Source organism: Amphibalanus amphitrite, unplaced genomic scaffold, assembly GCF_019059575.1.
Source record: "Amphibalanus amphitrite isolate SeventyFive unplaced genomic scaffold, NRLGWU_Aamphi_draft 000218F_arrow, whole genome shotgun sequence".
NCBI classification, from domain to species: domain Eukaryota; kingdom Metazoa; phylum Arthropoda; class Thecostraca; order Balanomorpha; family Balanidae; genus Amphibalanus; species Amphibalanus amphitrite.
Genome location: NW_024881713.1, coordinates 385,848 through 408,235, shown reverse-complemented (window position 1 = coordinate 408,235; position 22,388 = coordinate 385,848). Strand labels below are relative to the sequence as shown.

Below are 22,388 nucleotides of genomic sequence, written 5' to 3'. Positions count from 1 at the left end.
AGCACAACATAGTGAAATGCTTATATTTCCTCCACGACAAACACCAACCGGAGATACAAAACGGCGCAAAAGCAACATAACATTGGCTGGTGATCACGAACGAATCACCGAACGCTCACTGATAGTGCGGCCATAATCCGTCTGCGTCCGATCGCAGCGTCTCCGGGCCGCTACGGGCCGTAGCCGGCCGGAGTCGCCCTGTCCCGGCTCCCTGCGCCGTCCGTCCGACACGGCGCCGCCGTATACCGGGGTGACGGGCCGTACCCGGCGGGCGGTACCGTACCCGGCGGGCCGTACCCGGCGGGCGGTACCGTACCGGGGTGACGGGCCGTACCCGGCGGGCGGTACTGTACCGGGGTGACGGGCCGTACCCGGCGGGCGGCGCAGCGCCGGCAGACGGCGTAGGAGCCGGCCGACGCCCTCTGTCTCTGACACAGCCGCGATGATCGGCGTCTGTACCAGTCAGACACCTCCACCAGGCTCACACGCCCCGACAAAACAGCAGACGGTAAATCAGACCGGCGACGAGCGCAGAAAATAGCGCGCAACAAAACGCTCGACGTAACAAACGTGCGAGGCTTCTGTGCGGAGCGGAGACTAGCGTAAACAAACTCGAAAAGAAGCCGTGCTGGTATGGACTGCAGAGTGCAGATGCCTGCGGCACGATGGTAGTGTATGTGTGTGAGGAGACGGAAGAGGGGACGTGTCTGTGTGGGTGAAGGGACGGAGGCGGGTGTCCCATGGCTCAGCGAGCTCCCGTCGCCAGCCTCACGTCACCAGATACAACGAGGGGTGCGGTACAAACATTACGCAGGCATTCGTTGGACGGGATCGTTTGATAGAGGACATTTGACGGGCTAGTGGCTGGACGGGATCGTTTGACAGCACTGGACATTGACGGGCTAGTGGCTGGACGGGATCGTTTGGTAGCGCTGGACATTGACGGATTCTAGGCTGGGCGTGATCGTGTGGTTGCACTGAACATTGACGGAACATTGGCGGCTACTGATCAACACGTAAGGCGGTATCTCACTGTAAGACGAGCATGGACGGACGGGCGACATGCGAAAGAGATCCGTTACTGAGCCAGGAGCCGAGGATAATCTGTAAATACGACACCTGGACTAAAGTGAGCAACGATTACACCTTGCTGTCCATGTCATACTTCTCAGATGTGTAGAGAATACGGACAATAAATTAAAATGATTTAGCTCAGATAAACCTTAATCTGAATCAGATTTATATTAAAAACATATATTTAATAAGTACAGCTCACATCATGGGTGATGACTAGATCACATATTGTAAAAGAGGACATATCTTTATCATGACTAGATCTTTCAGAACTACCACGAATTTTGGCTGTTTTGTGGAAAAAGACAAACTGAAAGAGCACTCATCTTACAGCATAAAGTTTGACCGGAAAAAAAAATATTTGTGACAACATGCAAACCGCTACATGTGAGAGATCCATGCCATTGGTGCGGGTGAAAAACTGTCTCACATCTAAGTGCAGGCCGGTGAAACAGATCTACTCTAATGACTACCCACTACCGCGACGGGAGCTTAAATAGCATATTCAACGCTCTCCACAAAGCACACGCACCGTCACGTCGAGATGTCTTACAAAATAGAGTTTTTTGAGCCACAAATCTCCGGCGGACGGCTCGATTACCGACAGTGCGCTCTGAAAATATGGCTCGCATCTCATCCTATTTACAGCGATCACGTTTGTACTTGCACATAACACTTGATATTCGATATGGACGGATTCGATAGGGCCTTAGTCCTCCGGGCTGGACGGATCTGATAAATACACACACGCAACAGCACACACGAAACTCACGCAAAGGGCACATCGCACAGATCACAACTGACTGATCTGGATTCGTAAAGCACAGTTCACACCGCACAGGACCCAGTGCACAGCTGAGCCACTCGCCAGCTCAGCTCACACAAACTCACTGAGTCCCTCGCCAGCTCAGCTCACACAAACTCACTAAGTACCTCACCGGCTCAGCTCACACACACTCGCGACTCGCTCGCCACCCCAGCTCCGGTCGGTGTGACGTCACCTCTGAGTGACGTGACGTCACACTCCGGTGATTATCAGCCGACTGACGCGGTGCTCAGAGCTTCATCACCAGCTGCGACAGGACACTGGAGTAGTTGTGTTCGACGCTCAGTGAGGGCAGGCAGATGGTCTCTCGGCCGCCGCCGGGGATCTGCACCACCGAGAGAATCTGAGGACAGGGGACAGAACACTGGGTCAGTCACTAAATACCACACCACCGAGAGATTCTGAGGACAGGGGGACACGGGACTGACACAACATCACCGAGATAATCTGAGGACAGGGGACACGGGACTATGTCAGTCACTAAACACCACACAACCGAGATAATCTGAGGACAAGGGGATACGGGACTATGTCAGTCACTAAACACCACACCACCGAGAGAATCTGAGGACAGGGAGACACAGGACTGGGTCAGTCACCACGGCGAGAAGCTGCCCGCAGGACACGGCAGTATGGGTTAGTCACCATGGAGAGAATCTCAAATCTACCGCAGGACACGGCACTCTGGATCCGTCACCACAGAGTCCATTGTTACACCATGATACAGAGAGTTAAGTACAAGAACAGCTCTTACGTCGCTTCGGCTCTCCGGTCACGGCAGACGGCGCGACGTTGTGGCAATTAAAAACCTCATTGCTCAAAATTACTTTATACACACGGCAAGGCGAGCGAGAAGACACGGAAAAGGCTAGCTAACGCATTGGGAATGAGAACTATTAACACTGAAAACCAAAATGAATCTCCTGATGCCCTGATCATTGAAGTCTATACCCCAATTATTCCCTTTTGATCTCTTCATTATACCTATGGGGTATATTCATGGAATCGCAATTGGCTTCATATTCCCATGATATTCCCCCGTCCTCCATGAATTATTGATTCTCTTAATAAGCTCTTGATATCACCCTGTGAGAACCATATTATGCCATTGATACCCCAAATGATTCTGCATGATTCCGTGCGCATAAGATGCTGTTGATACCCCAGTCGCTGATAGTTATGCCTTTATGATTCTCTATCTATTCTTGCAATATACCCTTTCATTGCCCAGAGGGTATCTTGCCGGAATCACAGGGAGGCTCATATTCCCTTGAGATGCTTTCATATTCTTCTGTTATGCTTCCTTTGCCTGATTCTTTCAAAATACTCTTGATATCACCCGAGTAGAACCATATTATTCCTCAATGATTCTTCGTTGGAAGCATCAGGAACGCGCCAAAGGTCCGCCATTTTTCTCCGCCATTTCCGGTGATCAGTGAATAGCGGTGTTGGGTGCTGTGTGGTTGCGACTGCGAGTGGTGCCATTTTTAGGCTGGAATTGAGCCTTATTGAGGGTGAGTACCATCCTTAGCAGGAACTCATATGACGATGAAATGTTTCGATATCGTGGTCGAAGAAACAGTGGTGACCAGCGCCCAGTGCCTTGAAGAGGCACTCCTTCTCTTCGGGGCTGCCCACTACGTCTTCAACCAGAAAGTGTCCCGTGCATCGCGCTCCACGATGTGGTTTATCGTCCACGACATCATGGGGCTGCCTGCAGAGTCAACAGCGACGGCGGACGCGCTGAAAAATCTGTCGGTGCTGACAGCAAAGTGTGCCCGCGCAGTGAGGTAAGCCCAGGGGCGGAGTGGAGACGGAGTGATGGACGGAGATGATGGAGACGGACGTGATGGCCCGCCCCACAGGGAAAGGGGTCACGGTCACAAGCGGCATGGGCGGGCCTGTTGACATCCTGTGTCAGCCCCTGGGCTACGTTGTCGGACTTTCTTGAGGTCAGGGAGGGGGAACTTGTAGGAGCCACACGCTCAACTTTCGTTGTGTAGCAAAGGTGGGAAAAACCACGCCATTTGAAGGGGCACCGGTTGTTTTGCGACTCCTTCGTAAGAGGGAACGGTCATCGTAGAAGAGCCAGCGGCGCTTCTCGTGTGTCATGTGTTTTTTTACAGCCTGGATCTCAACATGTGATATGGCATTTGTTATATGAGGCGTGTGCGTGACGTATGTTTAATATGGATAGTGCAAATTGAATGTCTCTTGGCAACTAGGAAGCTGAGATTTTTAAATGAATGCAGAGGCAGTTGTCTTTCCAATCAATACAGTACGTTTTTCTCATACATACAAGCGTATCGTGGTTGCTGTTGGTGTGGCTGAGCGTCGATGACATGGGCGGATCCAGGAAATTCAGAGGAAGGGCGAAGGTGGTTACATAAATGGCGTCTCTTACCCTTGTGTGGGTAAAGAAATCAGTGCGCTAGGTATCTCATGGGCATCTCACGAGGAATAGCATGACCCCGCGAGCCCATCCCTTGATCCGCCACTGCGGAACGAAGCATCAATGGGGTATATACATAGAGAGCATCAAAGGATCATCAATGTGGTGTATAGAGAGCATCAAATCAGCATCAATGGGGTATATAGAGAGCATCAATGGGGTATGTAGAGAGCATCAAAGGAGCATCAATGGGGTATATAGAGAGCATCAAAGGAGCATCAATGGGGTTTAGAGCAAGCATCAAAGGAGCATCAATGGGGTATATAGATAGCATCAAAGGAGCATAGATCGGGTTTAAACGGAGCATCCGAACTATGCTAGGGGGCATCAAAGGGGCATAGAGGAGAATCAGGGGGAATACACTAGGCATTTCGTAAGAATAATGGAGGCATAACCAGATAATCATTTTGATTCCACTTAGCCATCCAACAGGCATATTAGGGTAATAATGTTGGGATATTGGGGGTATCTAAGGCCAAAAAGGTGCTACTTAAAGTATATTACGGGAATAATTGGGGTTTCGTTTTAGACCATTCTCCTAATATCACCCCCCCCCCCGGAATCATTTTAGTTTTCAGTGAATTGAAGTGAGCCCGACAATCGTAAAGATACAATAAACTGTGACATGCATGACACTGCAGCCGTAAGCCCCCATCTGACGATAGTGGTATGCCGCTTCGCTTTCGTAACGACATGCTAACGGCTGAGGAGCAGAGCCCTGTTCCGTATCCAGGTCAGGTTTGCGCGAAGTCAAACAGGTATACTGCTACTGAGCACGAAAATCAATACTACGCTGGTTCAGGAATGGCTTGTAGTACTTGCAAACAGAGTAGGTGTTCTTGGCCCTGGTCTAGGTATGTACATACAGTCGATGGGCTAGCCATACATAGGTACACTTTCATGCAGCACGAGTGAAAATGATGGGTCAGTGAACTGACGAACTCATATGCTCAGGTACTCAGAACTCTGGTACATAATTCGCCTGCGCTCCAGACGATCACGTGTATCCTAGAACTTCAGTGGTACGTAACCGCATTGTCCCTGCATCAAAATATCAGGCTGCACAGTGTCACACTACGCATTTGCCATTCATGGATTTACTATAAATATACGTGTTGCAGTGTCCCACAGGTCGGGCCCCAGACTATCTATCGAACCACCTGCCAGCGGCGAGTCGCCCGGTTCGCTCCCCACTACACCCCGGCGGCTCTCCCCTCCCCCTCTGCCGCTGCGCGGGCTCCGACAGCACCCCCGCTAATCCGGTGTTGTCGTGATCGACGGTCGTCGGCGGCCATGCCACCGACTCGTTACCGACGCTACCGATCGTTGTCGGAGGCCGGGGCGACATTGGACTGAAACACCTGATCGGTCGGCGGCCGGGACGACAACACTATAGACTGCTCAGATCAGTCACCGGCCGGGGCGGCAACACTAGAGACTGGGCTGCTCAACGGACAGAGAGCCGATCGGTCACCGGCCGGCTTGACAACATCAGAAACTGAGCTGCTCAACGAGAGCTGATTGTGTCGGAGATCGTCTCGACACTGTAGACTGTCTCAGTGTGGACCACCCGGGGGGTAGCAGCTATTTAGGAACTATCCAACTCAATGTTAAGCTCCCGGAGGTCGCCTTTTAACCTTCGCCCCAGTGGGGGGGGGGCATATGTTACCACCCTGTCGCGTTTTTTGCGTATAAATAAAAAACCGCGGCGCGTAGCGCCGCGCCGCTTGGCATAGCTTTTTGTACATCAATTTTGGACAATGTGTGAAATTTTTGACCCCAGGTCATGTCAGGTCAGGTCACCAGGTCAAGTTAACTGACCAAGCCTAAAAAAAAGTTTGCAATCATGTCCAGCCTGCAGTGTTTGTCAGAAAGGTTTGAAACTTGGTGGATTGCATGCTGTTATGGGCGCCTACAATTTGTATATCTCGGATTTTTTATATCCGTGACCTAAGGTCAGGTCAGTGGCGTGACCTTTCCATTACAAGTCAATGGAGAAAAATGAAAATGCCTCTAGATCCGTGTGTACGCATCGGAACAGTCTAAATATTTCAGAATCACAATGATGTAGTCCACTCGTGATGACCAAGGTGTCATTTTTGCTGATAGCCTCTAGACAGGTCATCCGAGGTCACTTGAGGCTACAAACAGTTTTTTGCCAATAACTCGCGATTGGAAAGAGATAGAACGCTGGGGATGGTCTCATTGTGTTTTTCTTGTTGAGACGCATCGACTGATATGCAACATGACCTTTTCCGGTCAGGTCATGACCTTGACCTGAGGTCAAAGTTTCAAGTTGACCTTTCAAGGTCAAATTATAGTTCATTCGACGCGTCTCGGCGAGAGGAACACGATTATGGCAATAGAAATGTCGTGGCTTTTTGTAGTCGAAAGTAATTGTCGAAAAACACTTTTCGTAAAAACAGCTATTTTTGGAGTTTTTGCCCTCTGGAGGCTAAACTGTTGACCTGGGGTCAATATTGATAATGACCTTTTCAAAAGAAGAGTTCAAAAGCTATCGTTTGCTGTTCCATGCGTTTTTCTAGCTACCATAGTTCCTGAGATAGCGGCATGTTTTCTGAAAAATATAATGACAATTGGCAAATTTTGACCTTTGATGACCTCTGGTGACCCCAATATTGCTTTAAGGTGAAAAATGACCGAAATACTTTCAAACGTACGCATTGAGAGCTATTGACTGCTTTTTACCGCGTCTTTCTAGCCCTCTTAGTTTTTGAGTTAGAGGGGGGTGGTAACATATGCCCCCCCTCACTAGGGCGAAGTTGGCTGAGACCGCCACTGGGGCGCGGGTTAAACTGATCCTTCATGCTCAGTGTCACCCAAAAATGTCGCACGATATCGTTCAGCAGACTGCTGGTCACGAAAATGATCATCGATCGTTCTCAAAACTCGTCGCGCTGATCGCGAGCCAGTCGCAGGTCCCAACACTAAGGTAGCGGAAACACCCGATCTTATCATTGTAGCATAGTCGAACCGGATTAATAAAGTTTCGATCCATCCTATCTCCCTGTTCATCGTCCAGCAGACCTCTCTCGCTGAGGGCCATCTCGTACACCTCCAGTCTCCACCCTCGCCGTCTGAGCCGGCGCGCCGTGGGGACTTTTGCGATCCTAGCACGACAAAGTGGCAAATACGAGTATTTTGATTTCCACTTTATTTATATTCTTTCTACGCAGAATTGTCCAGTGTATCCGAATCCGACCTTAAATCGCTTTATAAATGATGACTTATACATCAAAATACGTCACAAAGTGAAGGGTTGAGCTCACTAGCACCGTGCACCTAAGATAAGGCGAAAAATTACGTGACAAGGGAACGCCTGCTCACTCGTTTAATCAAGCACCAATTCGATGTTGCGACATGTTTTTATAATCTGTATTTAATGAGGAATACGAGCATATGCATAAAAATTTCGAAAAATAATCCAAAGGTATGATTTTTGAATGAAATACAAAAACTGTTAATATGCCACTCGTCTCGGAGATTTGACTCGGCAAATCATAGCCTTACAAAGTGAGTTACGCGGTGTTACGTGTGGAAACACATATCAAAATATTCTCCCATAAATTCTGCATTGGAATCAACTCTTATCTTTTGCCCAATTTTGCCCCAACAGCTACTACGAGGCATCAAAGCAGAAGATGTCGCGTGGCTCCCAGCGCTCCGCCGCGCTGCCCGGCGCCGTGGCGGTCAGCTGACTGCGGCGTACCGCCGCAGGAGTTACGTGTGGAAACACATATCAAAATATTCTCCCATAAATTCTGCATTGGAATCAGCTCTTATCTTTTGCCCAATTTTGCCCAAACAGCTACTACGAGACATCAAAGCAGAAGATGTCGCGTGGCTCCCAGTGCTCCGCCGCGCTGCCCGGCGCCGCGGCGGTCAGCTGACTGCGGCGTACCGCCGCAGGAGTAAAGTCGTGCTAGGAGGGGCCAAGTCCCCACAGTGCGGCGTATGATTCACCAGCGCGGGACGCATGACTCATCCGAGCAGCTCAACACTCAAAAGCCCGAAGGAGCACGAGTCTCGCGGCTCTACCGAGGAGCTCAGGCAGCGTGCTCGATACTAGAGGCGGCCGGCGACCCCGGCCGGGCAGAGACAGCTCGATGTAGCGACCCGCGGCCTCCTCACGGACCGGGGAGGGGCGCCGACTGCCGCCGCTGCTGCTGCACTATTTATACAGGAGCACGGTCAATGGTAGCACGGGGCGCGGTCCCTCGAGCTGCGGCCATCGACGGGCGTGTAGGTACCGAAACTGCCCAATCATCAGCCCGGTAATGGTACCGCTGGACACGGACCGGAGAGGAACACCGTGATCACACGGACCTAACGACAGACCGACAGACCAGGCAGTAGCGCTAGCGAGCCACCAGACCCAGCCGGCCCGCAGATCAGAGAGCAACGAGACGGCAGCCCAGCCGGCCGGCCGACCAGCCAACACACTGACTAACAGCAATCAGACAGGCACCTGCAGCTAACCGACCAGTCACAATGCCTATCCAACCAGATAGCCAGGCAGCCAGACAACTAGCCATGCTATCGAATTCAACATGCTTTCAGTCAATCATTCTGGTCAGCAATCCGACTGACTGACCGTCCTGACCAGCCAGCAAACAAACAGACAGACCGACGGACCGACCGACTGACGGACTGACGGACGGATCGACTCACTAATCGACCGAGGCGACCAACATACCAACGGACGGACCAATCGACCGACGCACCGACCGACCGACCGATATACCGACCGCGCATGCCAACTGACCGATCATTCCGCACACCTACCGGCCAATCATTCCGCATACCTACCGGTTAATGACCACAGTCGTGCATTAATTGCTAACCAGCGTCGGTTGCGCCCGTCCGCCTGAGCAGGACAGGGGCAGGGCAGCCCTATCGGTCGATCGACGTACTGTCGACACTGACAGAGTACCGTTGGCGACGGGGATCCCATTGAGTGACGTCAAAGGGCATAAGTCGTGATGATTAGAGATCAGTGTTCACCTTACACAGTTCTCATTAGAGTACAGACAATGTCTTTCATTATCTCGAGCTTTACTTCTCCAGAGATATGTCTTTTTCAGAGCTGTGGAGGCACCACATCAACTCAGCGGCATCACGGCCGGTGCTGACGGCTCAGCAGTCAGTCGTAGAACCTGTGCCTGTATGTACAGAACATGATAAGAACTAGTGGTGTCAATCGGTTACCGAAAATTTCGGTTACCGAAAAGATATGCTGACCGATTTGGTAATCGGTCGGTCAGGCCCCCCAAAAATCGGACACTTTCGGTCACCCTGCCAGTGAAACCATTTTCAAAAAGAGAAAGTATTCCATTTTTGCCTAGTTAAAATGAAATTTATTGGGATGTTAATGATAGAGTTGCAAAATTTTCCCCAAATGCCAAATGCCACATTTTGGCAGCTTCATTAGCCATCCCACCCAGCAGGCAGCAGTGAGCAGCCACCCATCACCATTGTCCAACCACAACTACAAGCAGGCTGATTTTGACTCAGTTGGCAACACAAGTACACACAATTTTGAAACTCTATTCCAGTCTAACTGTTAAAATTTCACCTGTAATCAGGGGCGTCGCCGACGGGGGGGTCGGGGGGTCGTGACCCCCCCACTCTTGAAAACTGGGGGTGTCGACCCCCCCACTTTTTGCGATGCTGAGTATGCTTTTTTAGCTTTTATGTCAGTGAAGCAGGCGTCAGCAACACCAACAAATACATCAGATTCAAAATCGCTTCAAGAGCTCCCTAAAGCCAATTAGCCAATTACCTAAAGGTCAATTAGCTGTGGGCGGGGAACACCAGCACAACAATGTTTTTAAGTAGCATCCATCCTAGTACCTTTTTATCCCTCAAAGGATTGAACGCGCCAAAACTGCCCCGAGCGTTCGTCTGATCGTTTAAAAAAAAATGGTCGCAGTCGATTCGTCGGATCAGTACCTAATTACAAAACTACAAACTAGCCTCAGCCCCATGGCTACCGTCACAACTAGCTGTACAGTGCACATGTAGGGGAAAGGGAGTCAGATGGAACCGTCTCGGGCTTTCGCAAAGAAGTCGCGCAAAAAGGAGCCGATTGCAACAAAACTTCCGGTGCGCTCGAGTTAATCACCTACTTAAAATAAATCGATATCCCTGATTCAAATAAAGATGACCTTAGTTCACTTTTTCATAACGTGCTTTTAATTGATATAAGGGTAGTTTTTGGAGCTGATTTTGAACTTAAGCGCCCATCTAAACATTTAAGAAGTAGTTGTGTTGCTTATTCATATAGCATGCTAGGAAGCAATCGGTGGTGGTCATCCACTATTAGGTACTGGTCGATCTGACCTGACCTGATCTACCCCAAATGCATGGAGTCATCATCTTCGTTCAAACTAAGATAACATTCGTAATCAGAACCTCGAAAAACCATCACAACTTACATTCGTTAAGTTCTAGCAGGTCCCGAGTTTCTCTACTTATTGGCGATGACCTGAGTCCTGAGATGACCCGAAAACTTGTAAATGGGTATCATCGGCTTTCTCTCGTCACGGGCAGCATGCTCTTTTTTTCCGCAAACCTGTAGATCGATCAGGGGTCGAAAGCATGCCTCAGCGTTAGTTTAGTATACGTTATACGTTAGCGACTGGGAAACCACCAATAGAAGGGCTACAGTGAAGCAGAAAACTATTCGATAGCTCTTTTAACGCTCTTTCGCTAGCTTCGCGTTAGATTTCATCTCAGGTCTATGTTTGGCCCATAAGAAGGGACGCCATTTAATTGCGTCCCAGAAAAGCTATTTCTGGCACCTAAAAGCTGACTCGCCCCAAAATTGGTCCTCAGCACCTATTTGGTGGATACCAACACCAATAATGGAAAATGACCTTAATTAGCTGTTTCTGGCACCTATTCATCGGTACGCCTTACTCTTTTTTCTGAATCTGGCACCTAAATGCTGAGCGTAGCACCAATCTAGTAGAAAAATGAACTACTGGCTGGTAGAATCATGTTGTTCTGGTATAATGACCCCTGGAGTCTAGCCTAAAGGTTGCCAGTGCAGCTACACTCTAAGACAGCCCCGTAGTGATCTCAGCATTGTATATGACGTTTAAGTAAGCAAATAATATTGATTTGTTTGAAAAAACAATGTCATTTAAATATTTGAAAGTATTTATTTGTAATGCTTAAAGGGAAACATTTTTGTGAGTAATTGTCTCCATTTTGACCATTAAAACGGGTATTGTATTTTTTTGACGTCATCAAATAGCTCCAAAAAAGAAATGTAATGTTTTCATTCCGTTCAAGGCCGCTGAAGAAACGCGGGATCTTGCGTGGGACATTATCCGTTGTTTGCCGCGCAGAGTTGTGCCGTGGTTGTGCCTTTTTCATCCGTTTCTTACTTATGTCATATGTGTGCATGAAGCTTTGATTTTGTTTTTGGTTATTGTGTGGCCGGTCAGTCAAACGCCCCTGTAGAAACCGGATGCTGCGTTTGATCGAGATGGAGTCAGACGATGATTGCAGAAAGCTAATAATATTGAAAAGAGGGCCAGTTGAGTGGCATGTCTGTTCAGAGTTGAGATTTTGCTTTACTCCAGTTTATGACCTGAGAGCCTGGCTGGAAGTGACGGATCCAAACTTTTCACGTTAAAATGGCTGAGGGTGCAATAATCTCTAGTCTCTACATAGCGGGCTGGTATAGGAGCGTCTTGCTATGCTGCACCATAGCTGGCTAGTGGTTCTCTTTTGGCTAGAAATGGCATTAACCATTATCTCCACTGGCAAAAATGGCACTTGACATCACCGAATGCAACGTTCATGTTGTTAGGATACATAAAATCAGGAAGATTACGCGTATTAGGTAGGCAAACGTGGAATAAAATAGGTGCTGGATGTTTTGGTTTTGGTGCTGAATCAGCAAACAGCAAATACGGAGTTCAACTAGACGATCTGGCAACTTTAGGCTGTGTGGAAGCAATTAGGTGCCAGATTCAGATTTTAGGGTCGAATAAGCATTTTGGGGCTGATCAGCAATTAGGTGCTAGAAACAGCTTTTTAGGGACCAGAAACAAATATTCCCCCATAAGAAGGCAAACAGCTAACTGGACAGATTCTGCCGAAACATCTGCTTTGCAATAACTTTCGATTCCGTGAATTTGTATGGTATGTACATATGTTGTCTTGTCACCACCGTCTTGATCTCTTTGAGACGCGTCACATGAGTTAAAATTTGACCATTCAGAATTAACGTTAAAACGACCTCAGGTCAACGTTATGTCCTGATCGAAAAAGGACCTCCTGCTGCATATGAATGGATCCGTGTTGTTGAGCTGAACAGTGAACACCTTCCAGGTGCTGTCATCGCTCTACCGCGTCTTCGTCAAAAGTTGTAGGAAAAAAAAGCTGGTGGCCATCGATGGACATTTCCACTAATGACCTTTCGAGTCATCACTCGCCATAAGTTGTACCCTGTCCCTGGCAATGATGAGCTGATTTGTCATGGCTCCAAAGATATTTTGCGTTTCTGACGAACTTTTTCAAAGCAGGAGGCACTCGTGCTTTTTCTAATTTCTCATTATTTTCTAATGATGAGGTCACGTATTTGACCTGCCTTCACATCATAGATGTAAATCCTCAGTTAGAATCATGAATTGTTGACACGTATAACCCCATACATTAGGTACCTTTACACTACAGTCTACCAAATTTCGAAGTTATGGGAGAAAAGCTACAAGAATGGCGAGAGGGGAAAGTTTTTATAGAGGTATACCGTATAACTGAACAGTGAACTTGACATGGCGACCTTAAGTGACCAGTGATAATTTTTACGCAAGTGATGTAGGTAGGTATACCTACCTAATAGGTTATACCAAATTTGGTCGGCGCGCATTTGTTACACACGCACACACACACACATACGCACGCACAAAACTGGGAAGTGTGGCAAAAAAAACACCCCTACCCATCGGGTGAAGACTAGAAACCCGACCCCCCCCCCCCCCCCACTCAAAAATCCGTGGCGACGCCCCTGCCTGTAATCAAAGAAGTATTGCCTACAAATCATTATACAGTCATCAAAAATGCAAGGACAAAAATAACTTGAATTACTGAAATGTGTTTCTGAAGACTGGACAGTTAGCACTTAGCACTTAGCAGTGATCACATTTACATTTCACATGTGTATACTATTCCACATTCTCCTTAAATATTGCAGGTACCAACCAAATGTTTGAAATATAGATGACAACAACACAAAAACATAGGAATCTTGACAAAAAACTACAGATTCGGCCCATGTCCGATTTCTGGGCCCTGTTTCACCGGTGATAGCAGCACGCTGCTTTTACACGTGTCAAATTGGGTTTCCATGGAAACATCAACAGGCCCATTGCTCCAACACTACCACAAGTGTGACGTCAGCTCGCGCAATTTGATAGCAGCGTGGTAGCAGCGTCCCGTGAAACACCGCCCTGGAATCTTCCACATTCCAAACACAAGGAAGGATTTCGAAACAGATGCGCCATAACAGAGACTTTAAACCAGCTGATTAAGTTGCTGCAAAAAAAGTTTTGGATTGTTACATGCTGCCTCGTGAATTATTTTATTGATGTAAATGATCCAGCACGATATTGAATTCTAATGAAATCAACATTGTGAGTGTAACTCACTAAAAGAAAATTAATTTCCCTTCAATAATTCGACCAAAAGGGCATATCAATAAATATTACGTCATCATCATACATCTTTTCGTTAGGGAAGAGAGGATCTTAAAAGTCAATCCTTGGTTCTTCTATTACTTTTTGCGCCACTTTGGCGCCACTTCGTATTAATTTTGTCTGCATATTTTGTTTTCTTGTAAAGATAAGACAAACAAGAGATAAGACAAAGTGCCTGTTTAATGAATTTTCATTTCATTTTTGGGACAAAATTCATGCTCAGAGCTACCTAATACCTGCCTTTTCAGCTGGATTTTCAGTGTCAAATTCTTTTTAGAGTATCTCAGACCACATCTCAAGACTCAAGGCAAGTTTCAAAGCAGTTTTGATGTGTTTTGTGGTGTTTTGATTCCGCCTTTTCTCCTAGGGAATGTTGTCATGAACATACCTATTACCAACCATTTGACTTACTAATTGATCGTGCCTTTTCAACATGAATGAGCATTCTTCCTTACATAGACCACAGTAGATTCTTGACAATTCTAATTAACCAAATCTGTGAAATGCTGAGGTCCATGTGTTGCTACCCTCAGCAATGTAACTTCTACCACAAAACGTATCTTGCAGGGGCTAAGAATTGACTGAACTTGGACTGAAATGTCATTTCCCATTATTTTCCATCAGAATTTACCAAATATTTTAATTTTGGGGTAGGGGAGAGCGGGGTCAAATGTAACACGGGGCAATTGTAACAGTGTTAATAATTCATAAAGTTACCAATAGAATGAGCTGATGTTAAGACTGAAAATGCGTAATTCTATACTGCCTTTCCCAACGGAGTATGAAGCGAAAGTGCCGGGTATGTCGATGGCTGTGCACAGTAATGTGTTTTTGAGTGCATTTTGTAAATTTTTATACCGTTATATTTGATTAGCTCATTCCCGCCATTGAAAAGATATCGACTTCAGACTTTGTGTAAGCGTTGGCAGGCTTGTTGCCCATAAATTGAAAGCATTAAATGCTGTACATGCAAAATCTTTATGCGCCAGTTTCGTCTAAAATATGTCAAGGCGCGACGGGGACAATTGTAACATTTTTGCAGGGGTCAAATGTAACAGGTTATAGGTCAGTGGCCACTATGTCAAAGTCGTCAAAGTTTCAAGGGAGATGAAACATTGCTAGAATTAAGAGAACTGTAAGTTTTGTCGCAATCGGCAGCTTTTTACGTGATTTATTTGCGAAAAACCGAGGGAGAGGAGGTCCATCCAACCCCTGTATAAATGCGAGGTTTTAAGCCTTTTTCCTGAGAAGAACCGTCTCTACCAAGTCTGGGAAGATGAACAAGTGTTCAATACTTTTGTTAAATCAAAGTTTTGGGAAAAATTGTGTCGCTGTAGCCTGTAAATTAGCATGTTACAATTGTCCCCGGGTGGTGTTACTTTTGACCCCGTATCTGGGGGGAATTGTAACAGATGAATTGACTTTTTCGGACAACAATTTTGACCCCAAAAATAAGTTATTTCGGAAATGTTTTAACAACATTTTAAAGACAAAACATCATAGTTTCTGAAAATAAAAGAAAGAGTTTTATATCTGCAAACGTGTTTGCACCAGATGATAAAATGCAAAAAATGTTACAATTAACCCCGTTCTCCCCTAGAGTAATAGCAAATAGAATTTCGGTCAAATTTCGGTCAAATTTTGGCTTGGGATGTTATCGGTCGGTATTTGGTCGGAAATTTTTCCCAAATTTTGGTTTCGGTCGGTATCGGTCAGACATTTTTTGGAAAATGACATCACTAATAAGAACCCAGCTGTTCGTACCAGCACCCGCACAATGAACCACAGAACCAGCCCAGCTTGCCGAGCCGGCGCCCGCCCGTTCACCGGCAGCTGATCGGCCTTGGCAGTGGCGGTGACACCACCTGCGCTCAGAGCACGGGCCAGCCGGTCGGCTGGTAGGCGCACTGACAGACGTACTGACGGGGGCACGGGTGGGGGTGGGCGCTGCTTCCGGCCGGTACGATCGGCACCGCACGCCACACGGGGGTCAGTCACCCTGGATCAGCACCTGGTGCTACCGACATATCGCCAGTGCGGGGTACCGCGGGAACACACCGTGCCGGTACCGGTACCGATGACACACCGACAGAGCGGAGTAGTACCGCGGGGTGGGAGCACACCGTGTCGGTACCAATGTCGCAGACAGACAGACAGTGTGGTGTGGAGTACACCGTGTCGGTACCAATGTCGCAGACAGACAGACAGCGCAGGGTACACCGTGTCGGTACGTATGTACCAACTACCAATGTTGCAGACAGACTGACAGTGCGGGGTACACCCCGTCGGTACCGCTACCGGTAATGCAGACACACGGTAATGCACACGCTGTGGGCTCCAGGACCACAGCGTGTGTGATGGGCGCTGGGTCTCCGATCGGTCCAGAATTCCAGACGTTCGGGCCCGTCCCACCAGCGGTCTCCGTGGCGTGACGGTGGGCGTTGCAGGCGGCGGCAGAACAGACACCACTAATGACCAGTCCGGAGCCCGCCAACAGAGAGGTCGCACCGCGCGACGGCCTGTCACGTGACCAGATCGCGCTGTCGGGCAGTGATGAGGGGACAGATGGGGACTCACACGATTCGGCTTACTCTGTTTACTGGCCTATGTGCCGCGGCCGGCGGTGGCTGGCCCGGTACCACTCTGTACTGACCTGCGTGCCGCGGCCGGCGGCCGGCGTGCCCGGCTGCCTGGTCCAGTACCTCAGTCTGTACTGTTGATCCGGTACCTCTGCTGTACTGTACTGTTCCCGTACCTCTGTTTGTTGTAATCTGTACTGACCTGCGTGCCGCGGCCGGCGGCCGGCGTGCCCGGCTGGCTGGTCCGGTACCTCTATCTGTACTGGCCCGGTACCTCTGTCTGTACTCTGTACTCTGTACTGACCTGCGTGCCCCGGCCGGCGGTGGCTGGCCCGGTACCTCCGTCTGTACTCTGTACTGACCTGCGTGCCGCGGCCGGCGGTCGGCGGTGGCTGGCCCGGTATCTCTGTCTGTCTGTGGTACTGTTTGTGGTCTGTCTGTGGTCTGTCTGTACTGACCTGCGTGCCCCGGCCGGCGGCCGGCGTGCCCGGCTGGCTGGTCCGGTACCTCAGTCTGTCCGTACTGACCTGATACAGTACCTCTGTCTGTACTGACCTGCGTGCCGCGGCCGGCGGCTAGCGTGCCCGGCTGGCTGGTCCGGTACCTCAGTCTGTACTGTTCCGGTACCTCTGTCTGTCCGTACTGACCTGATACAGTACCTCTGTCTGTACTGACCTGCGTGCCGCGGCCGGCGGCCGGCGTGCCCGGCTGCCTGGTCCAGTACCTCAGTCTGTACTGTTCCGGTACCTCTGTCTGTCTGTGGTACTGTCTGTGGTACTGTCTGTGGTCTGTCTGTACTGACCTGCGTGCCGCGGCCGGCGGCCGGCGTGCCCGGCTGCCTGGTCCAGTACCTCAGTCTGTACTGTTCCGGTACCTCTGTCTGTTGTACTCTGTAGTCTGTACTGGCCCGGTACCTCTGTCTGTACTGGCCCGGTACCTCTGTTTGTTGTAATCTGTACTGACCTGCGTGCCGCGGCCGGCGGCCGGCGTGCCCGGCTGGCTGGTTCGCTCCGGCAACAGCGGAAGGATGGGGTCGGACGCAGCGCTCGACATGTACGGGTCGTCATCCAGAGAGACGCGCGGCAGCGTGGACGTCACCTTCTTCGGCCTGCCGAAAACACGGGACGGACGGTGTCAGCGTGGGGCAGATGTATGCGTGGGACGAAATTAGGTACCTACACCCGTGTACACAAAAACAAATCACCTGAGAATTAGCAGCTGGTTTTGCAGTTTTTCTTTTTTAGTTGAGAATAAGCTCGTTATAACATGTGTCTACTCCACCGTCTGCCCTCATGTCTGTCGCCTCGACTTCTGCTGACCTGCCGCGTTTGACGATGGCCACGCGGCGCCGCTGAACGCTCGGGTCCACGCCGTCGAACAGCGAGAACAGCAGGTCCGTGTTGCCGACGGTGAGGCTGCGGGTACGCTCGCGGTCCGAGCGGTCCGGCGGAGTGATGGGCCGCACGTCTGCCGGCGACCGGGCAGAGCGGGCGTTACCGTACAGAGCACAAACACACCAGGGCACTCCGGTCAGAGCGGGCGTCAGCGACCGGGGGGAGCGGGCGTCAGCACACGGGACAGAGCGAGGCGTCAGCGACCGAGGACAGTGGGGCGTCAATGCATTGGGTAGAGCGGGGCGTCGGCGACCGAGGAGAGCGGACGTTACCGTACAGAGTACAGACCCGACCTGGGAGATCTGGAAACGGGGGCGTCAATGCAGAAAGCTAGCGGGGCATCGAGCAGCAGTGCATATAGCTATGGCAAACGAAAACAGCTCTTGGTTTTACCGAGCTGAGCCCCGCCGACTGCGACCCACCGCAGTCCACCTGGCCGCCCCCACACTCACCGCTGAGGTCCTGCGAGTCCCTGGCCGTGGTGACCAGCGGCGGCAGGGCGGCGCTGCTCGGAGCCGTGCTGTTGGTGTTGGGTTGCTGCCAGAACGACTGCGGCAGCGCCCTCAGCTTCATCGGCAGCGGCTCTGCGCAGAAACACCGACAGGGAAATCAGCGGGGAGGAGCGCCGGCGACCAACACAGGCAGAGACACCAGCGGCCTACGCACGGTCAGAGGCACTGGTGGGTCAACTCAACCATCACACAGCTAGAAACACCGGAGGTCGACACAGAAACACCTGAGGCCACCGCACAGTCAAAGACACGTCCAGCTAGTCACTCAATACAAAGACACCAGCGAGCGGCCTACGCGCGGTTAGAAACACCGGCGGCCCACCTACGGTCAGAAAACGACACACGTAAACATGGAATGTTATTAATGCACCCCGGTCGATCAACATCCGCATTCTGGGGCGATGAAAGTTTCACTCATCAGCCCGAGCCCCGATTTATTGCCATTTTCACCGATGGTTTGCAGTGATGGAGCCGAGAGCTGACGGCGTACCGTGCCGATTGATCCTGACATTGGACACGCTCGCGCGTGTTTGTCATATTTCAGCGGCGTCCCCCTCCCCGAGTGCACGGCGCGATGTGGGGGGGGGGGGGTGCAGCGGGGCACTGTATCGGCGGCCGGACAATAACCGGCATCACATGCGAGCTCGGCGGCGACTATCGACCCCTGCGCGGCGGCACGGCACGCGGCGACAAACTGTCCGGCCAGGTGAGGCGGTCCGGCCGGTCCGCGGGCGGACGGGCGCCGAGAGGGCCGGAAGCACGGGACGCTGCAGCTGGGGCAGGACCCGACGCCAGCGGGACTCCGGGCGTCTCTGCGCCGGACAGTGCTGATGGGTGTAATTTTACAGCGCACCGCTGACAACCCCACGCATTGGCGTGAATTCGGGGATTGCTGGTAGCGAGAGAAATGATTCATGGAAAGTCGAGAAATCGAGAATGCCTGGGTGACCTTATATAACGGTAATTTGCCATTCAGGGCTACTGCGCGGCGGGACACTGCAGCGGCTCCTTTCTGCTGCGTAGTGCATGGCTGTTAGCAAAGTCCCATTGCTGACTCAGAACCAACAACAAGCGCTCCCTGGGGATCGGAGGTCGCGTGCACGGTGACATTTTGTTATGTAAAGGGACCGAGTCTGTCATGCAAATTGTAGCTGGGTCACGTTGCTCGTACAAATAGACTGGAACGATTAACTAGCCGTACCAGCCCTAAATTGGATACCTAGCAGTCCAGTCCATGTGTGTGCCAATACCGCTATACTTGGGTTCCAGACTCGGGACACGACGTTGTCTGAAGGGCCCATTTTGACAAGTTCATCCATCATCCCAACTCGGTCAAAGTTTGTGATGGAGCGCCATCAGAGGCTGTCATTGTCTTGCCGTTTCCAAAATCTAGCTAGGTACACGTATGACGGGCGCCCTAAGCTTCTCACCGGTATCAAAAGCAGTGAGACGAGACTGAGACAGACATTCCCATCTTCAGATGAATTATACTTTTCCACGGCCGTTGAATTCAGTGAACTCCGCGGACGTCTCTTCATTCGATATCACATTTCCAAAATGTCACCTTACCAGATTATATAAATTATATAGAACGTGTTATATGCACAATAGTTCAAAAAAATGCTAAGATTATTCAAAATTGCTCAATATAGCACCGGTTTAAGCATTGTAATCGCACAAACTAATGTGGACCCGTTCAGTCGCTATGGCAAGTCAACTGAGAAAATGCTCTGAACAATGAGCAGCGACAGAGCTGAGAAAGACAGACTGACTGACTAACTGACAAACTGATAGACAGACCGACAGCCAGGTATGCTGACAAACAGACAGACCGATAAACAGACACGCCCACAAAACACACGATTGTCCGGCCTGTCTATTGTGGCTGGCAGCTGATAGGCCTTCTCGATTTCTAATCACCATCAGGCAGCCCTCCAAAGGAACATTTACTAACGGATGGATCGTTATTATATTACATTCTGCTTATTCTGTGTCCTGTTGATGTCCAATCCAAGGTAAGTGTGCTGTATCTGATAGCCAGAATATGACTTCAGGCCACGTAACCTGAAGGAGCGCTCGCCGCTCACAACGCTAACGATGAAAAAATATACAGCAAGACTTACAAACGAGAATTGAGAAGAGGATGCTGAAAGAGGTGGAAGGACGAAAGGGAGAGAAAGAAGGAAGGAGGAAAGGTGAGAAAGAGAGGGAGATTCGTTGGGAGGATTACAGTGATGAAAGGGAAGGGTTAGGCGAGGAGAATTATACGGGAAGTAGGGTAGTGGAAGCGGAAGAAGGAGAGAAAGATAGCAAGAGCATGAAATGGGGATGGAGAAGAGAAATAAGAGACAATGTAAAAAGGACAGAGAAGAGAGAAAGAGAGAGGAGAGAGAGCGAGAGCGAGAGAGAGAGAGAGAGATAGAGAGAGAGAGAGAGAGAGAGAGAGAGAGAGAGAGAGAGAGAGAGAGAGAGAGAGAGAGAGAGAGAGAGAGAGAGAGAGACGGAGGCGGAGACGGAAACGGAAAAGGAGACGGAAACGGAGACAGAAACGGAGACGGAGACGAGACGGAGAAGGGAGAACCCAACGCACTTCGACTCACCTCGTTTGTACCGACTTTTAGGGGTCAAGAGAACAGACTCGTGGTCGTCGCTGACTTCCGCCTGCTCACACAGTGCCACCTGGTTCTTCTTCTTCTTCGGCTGCGTCTTCGGTCGAGCACCAGAGGTTTCCCGAGCACCTGGCCATAGGCCTGACCCTGGAGGAGGCTGGGAAGCGCGCAACTCCTCCAGCGCTTGCTCGCTGCAGACGCTGATGGTGCTGACGCTCCCAGGTGAGCCCACTGATTCATAGCCAGTGTCTGAAGTGTCATGTTTGCTGTCTGCCGTCCGTCCCACGTCCTCCTCATCACTCGAAGCGTTATTCGATGCTGTGGATGGCTTGCGCTTACCACTCATAATTCACCAAAGGTGCACGACAAAAAAGCCGGCACCAAACGTCAAGAACCGGACGAAACCGTCATGGTTCGAGACGAAGAAGCACGATAAATCGATTCCACACATCCGGGTCGGCTCAGCCCTACTAGAATCTCACTGTCACATTATACGGCCCCACTTCGGTATCACAAAAGCATTTCAAAGCGCAGTACACTATCTAGCGCACCTCACTCAACCACGCACCAGCCACGTTTACAGGGCCAGCTGCTCATAGCAACGGAGAGTTCTTTTGTTTACGATCAGCTCACCTGGTTGCTAGGCGTGACGTCACAATCGCCCGGCCCAGCCGCCTGGCTGGCTGGCGCCTGGCGGGCAGGTGACGCGGCATGCGCCGCTGGCGAGCGGCCAATTACACTCGCCCGGCGTGAGCGGCACATTACCTAGAAGTGCCTGTGCTTAGACGTCGAAATCTTCAAAATTTCTGCGAATTCAGTGAAACGTAAACACGGTTCAGCCGGCCCGCCCATCATCGTTTCAGAATCAGAGCTTAGTCTGGCCCTGTGACACGAAAAGTTACATTGCTCCTGACCCTCGGGGTTATTCTCGGGTCGCCGCTGGCGGCACGGCTCAATCGATTATGGTATTCCAAGAAGCCGACGGCATCGAGCGCTTGGGATTCGCATATAAATTGCTAGCAATGCACATTGAGAGCTGACATCGATAAGGGGTGATTCATCGCTAATCTGCGAAAGACATGGGCACCCGGTGGCATAAGACTGAGAAATGAGCAGATGTTGAGGCTTGTGCTGCGGGTGGATTCGATCCTACCATATTGAGATAAATTATGTAGCAGTGGCGCGTGAACCGGGGGCTAACGGGGGCTGAG

The 22,388-nt window shown here is 50.3% G+C and overlaps 1 protein-coding gene across 1 annotated transcript; it reads right to left on the bottom strand.

Annotated features, from left to right (window-relative positions):
- Positions 1-334: 334 nt before the first annotated feature.
- On the bottom strand, positions 335-21,771 carry LOC122385398. The gene is made up of 5 exons (XM_043373641.1): positions 21,169-21,771; positions 18,509-18,640; positions 17,982-18,129; positions 17,626-17,770; positions 335-2,243 (listed from the first exon to the last, which is right to left on the bottom strand). The coding sequence occupies exons 1-5, from the start codon at positions 21,521-21,523 to the stop codon at positions 2,130-2,132; spliced, it is 894 nt and encodes a 297-aa protein (XP_043229576.1). The 5' UTR covers positions 21,524-21,771; the 3' UTR covers positions 335-2,129.
- Positions 21,772-22,388: the final 617 nt, after the last annotated feature.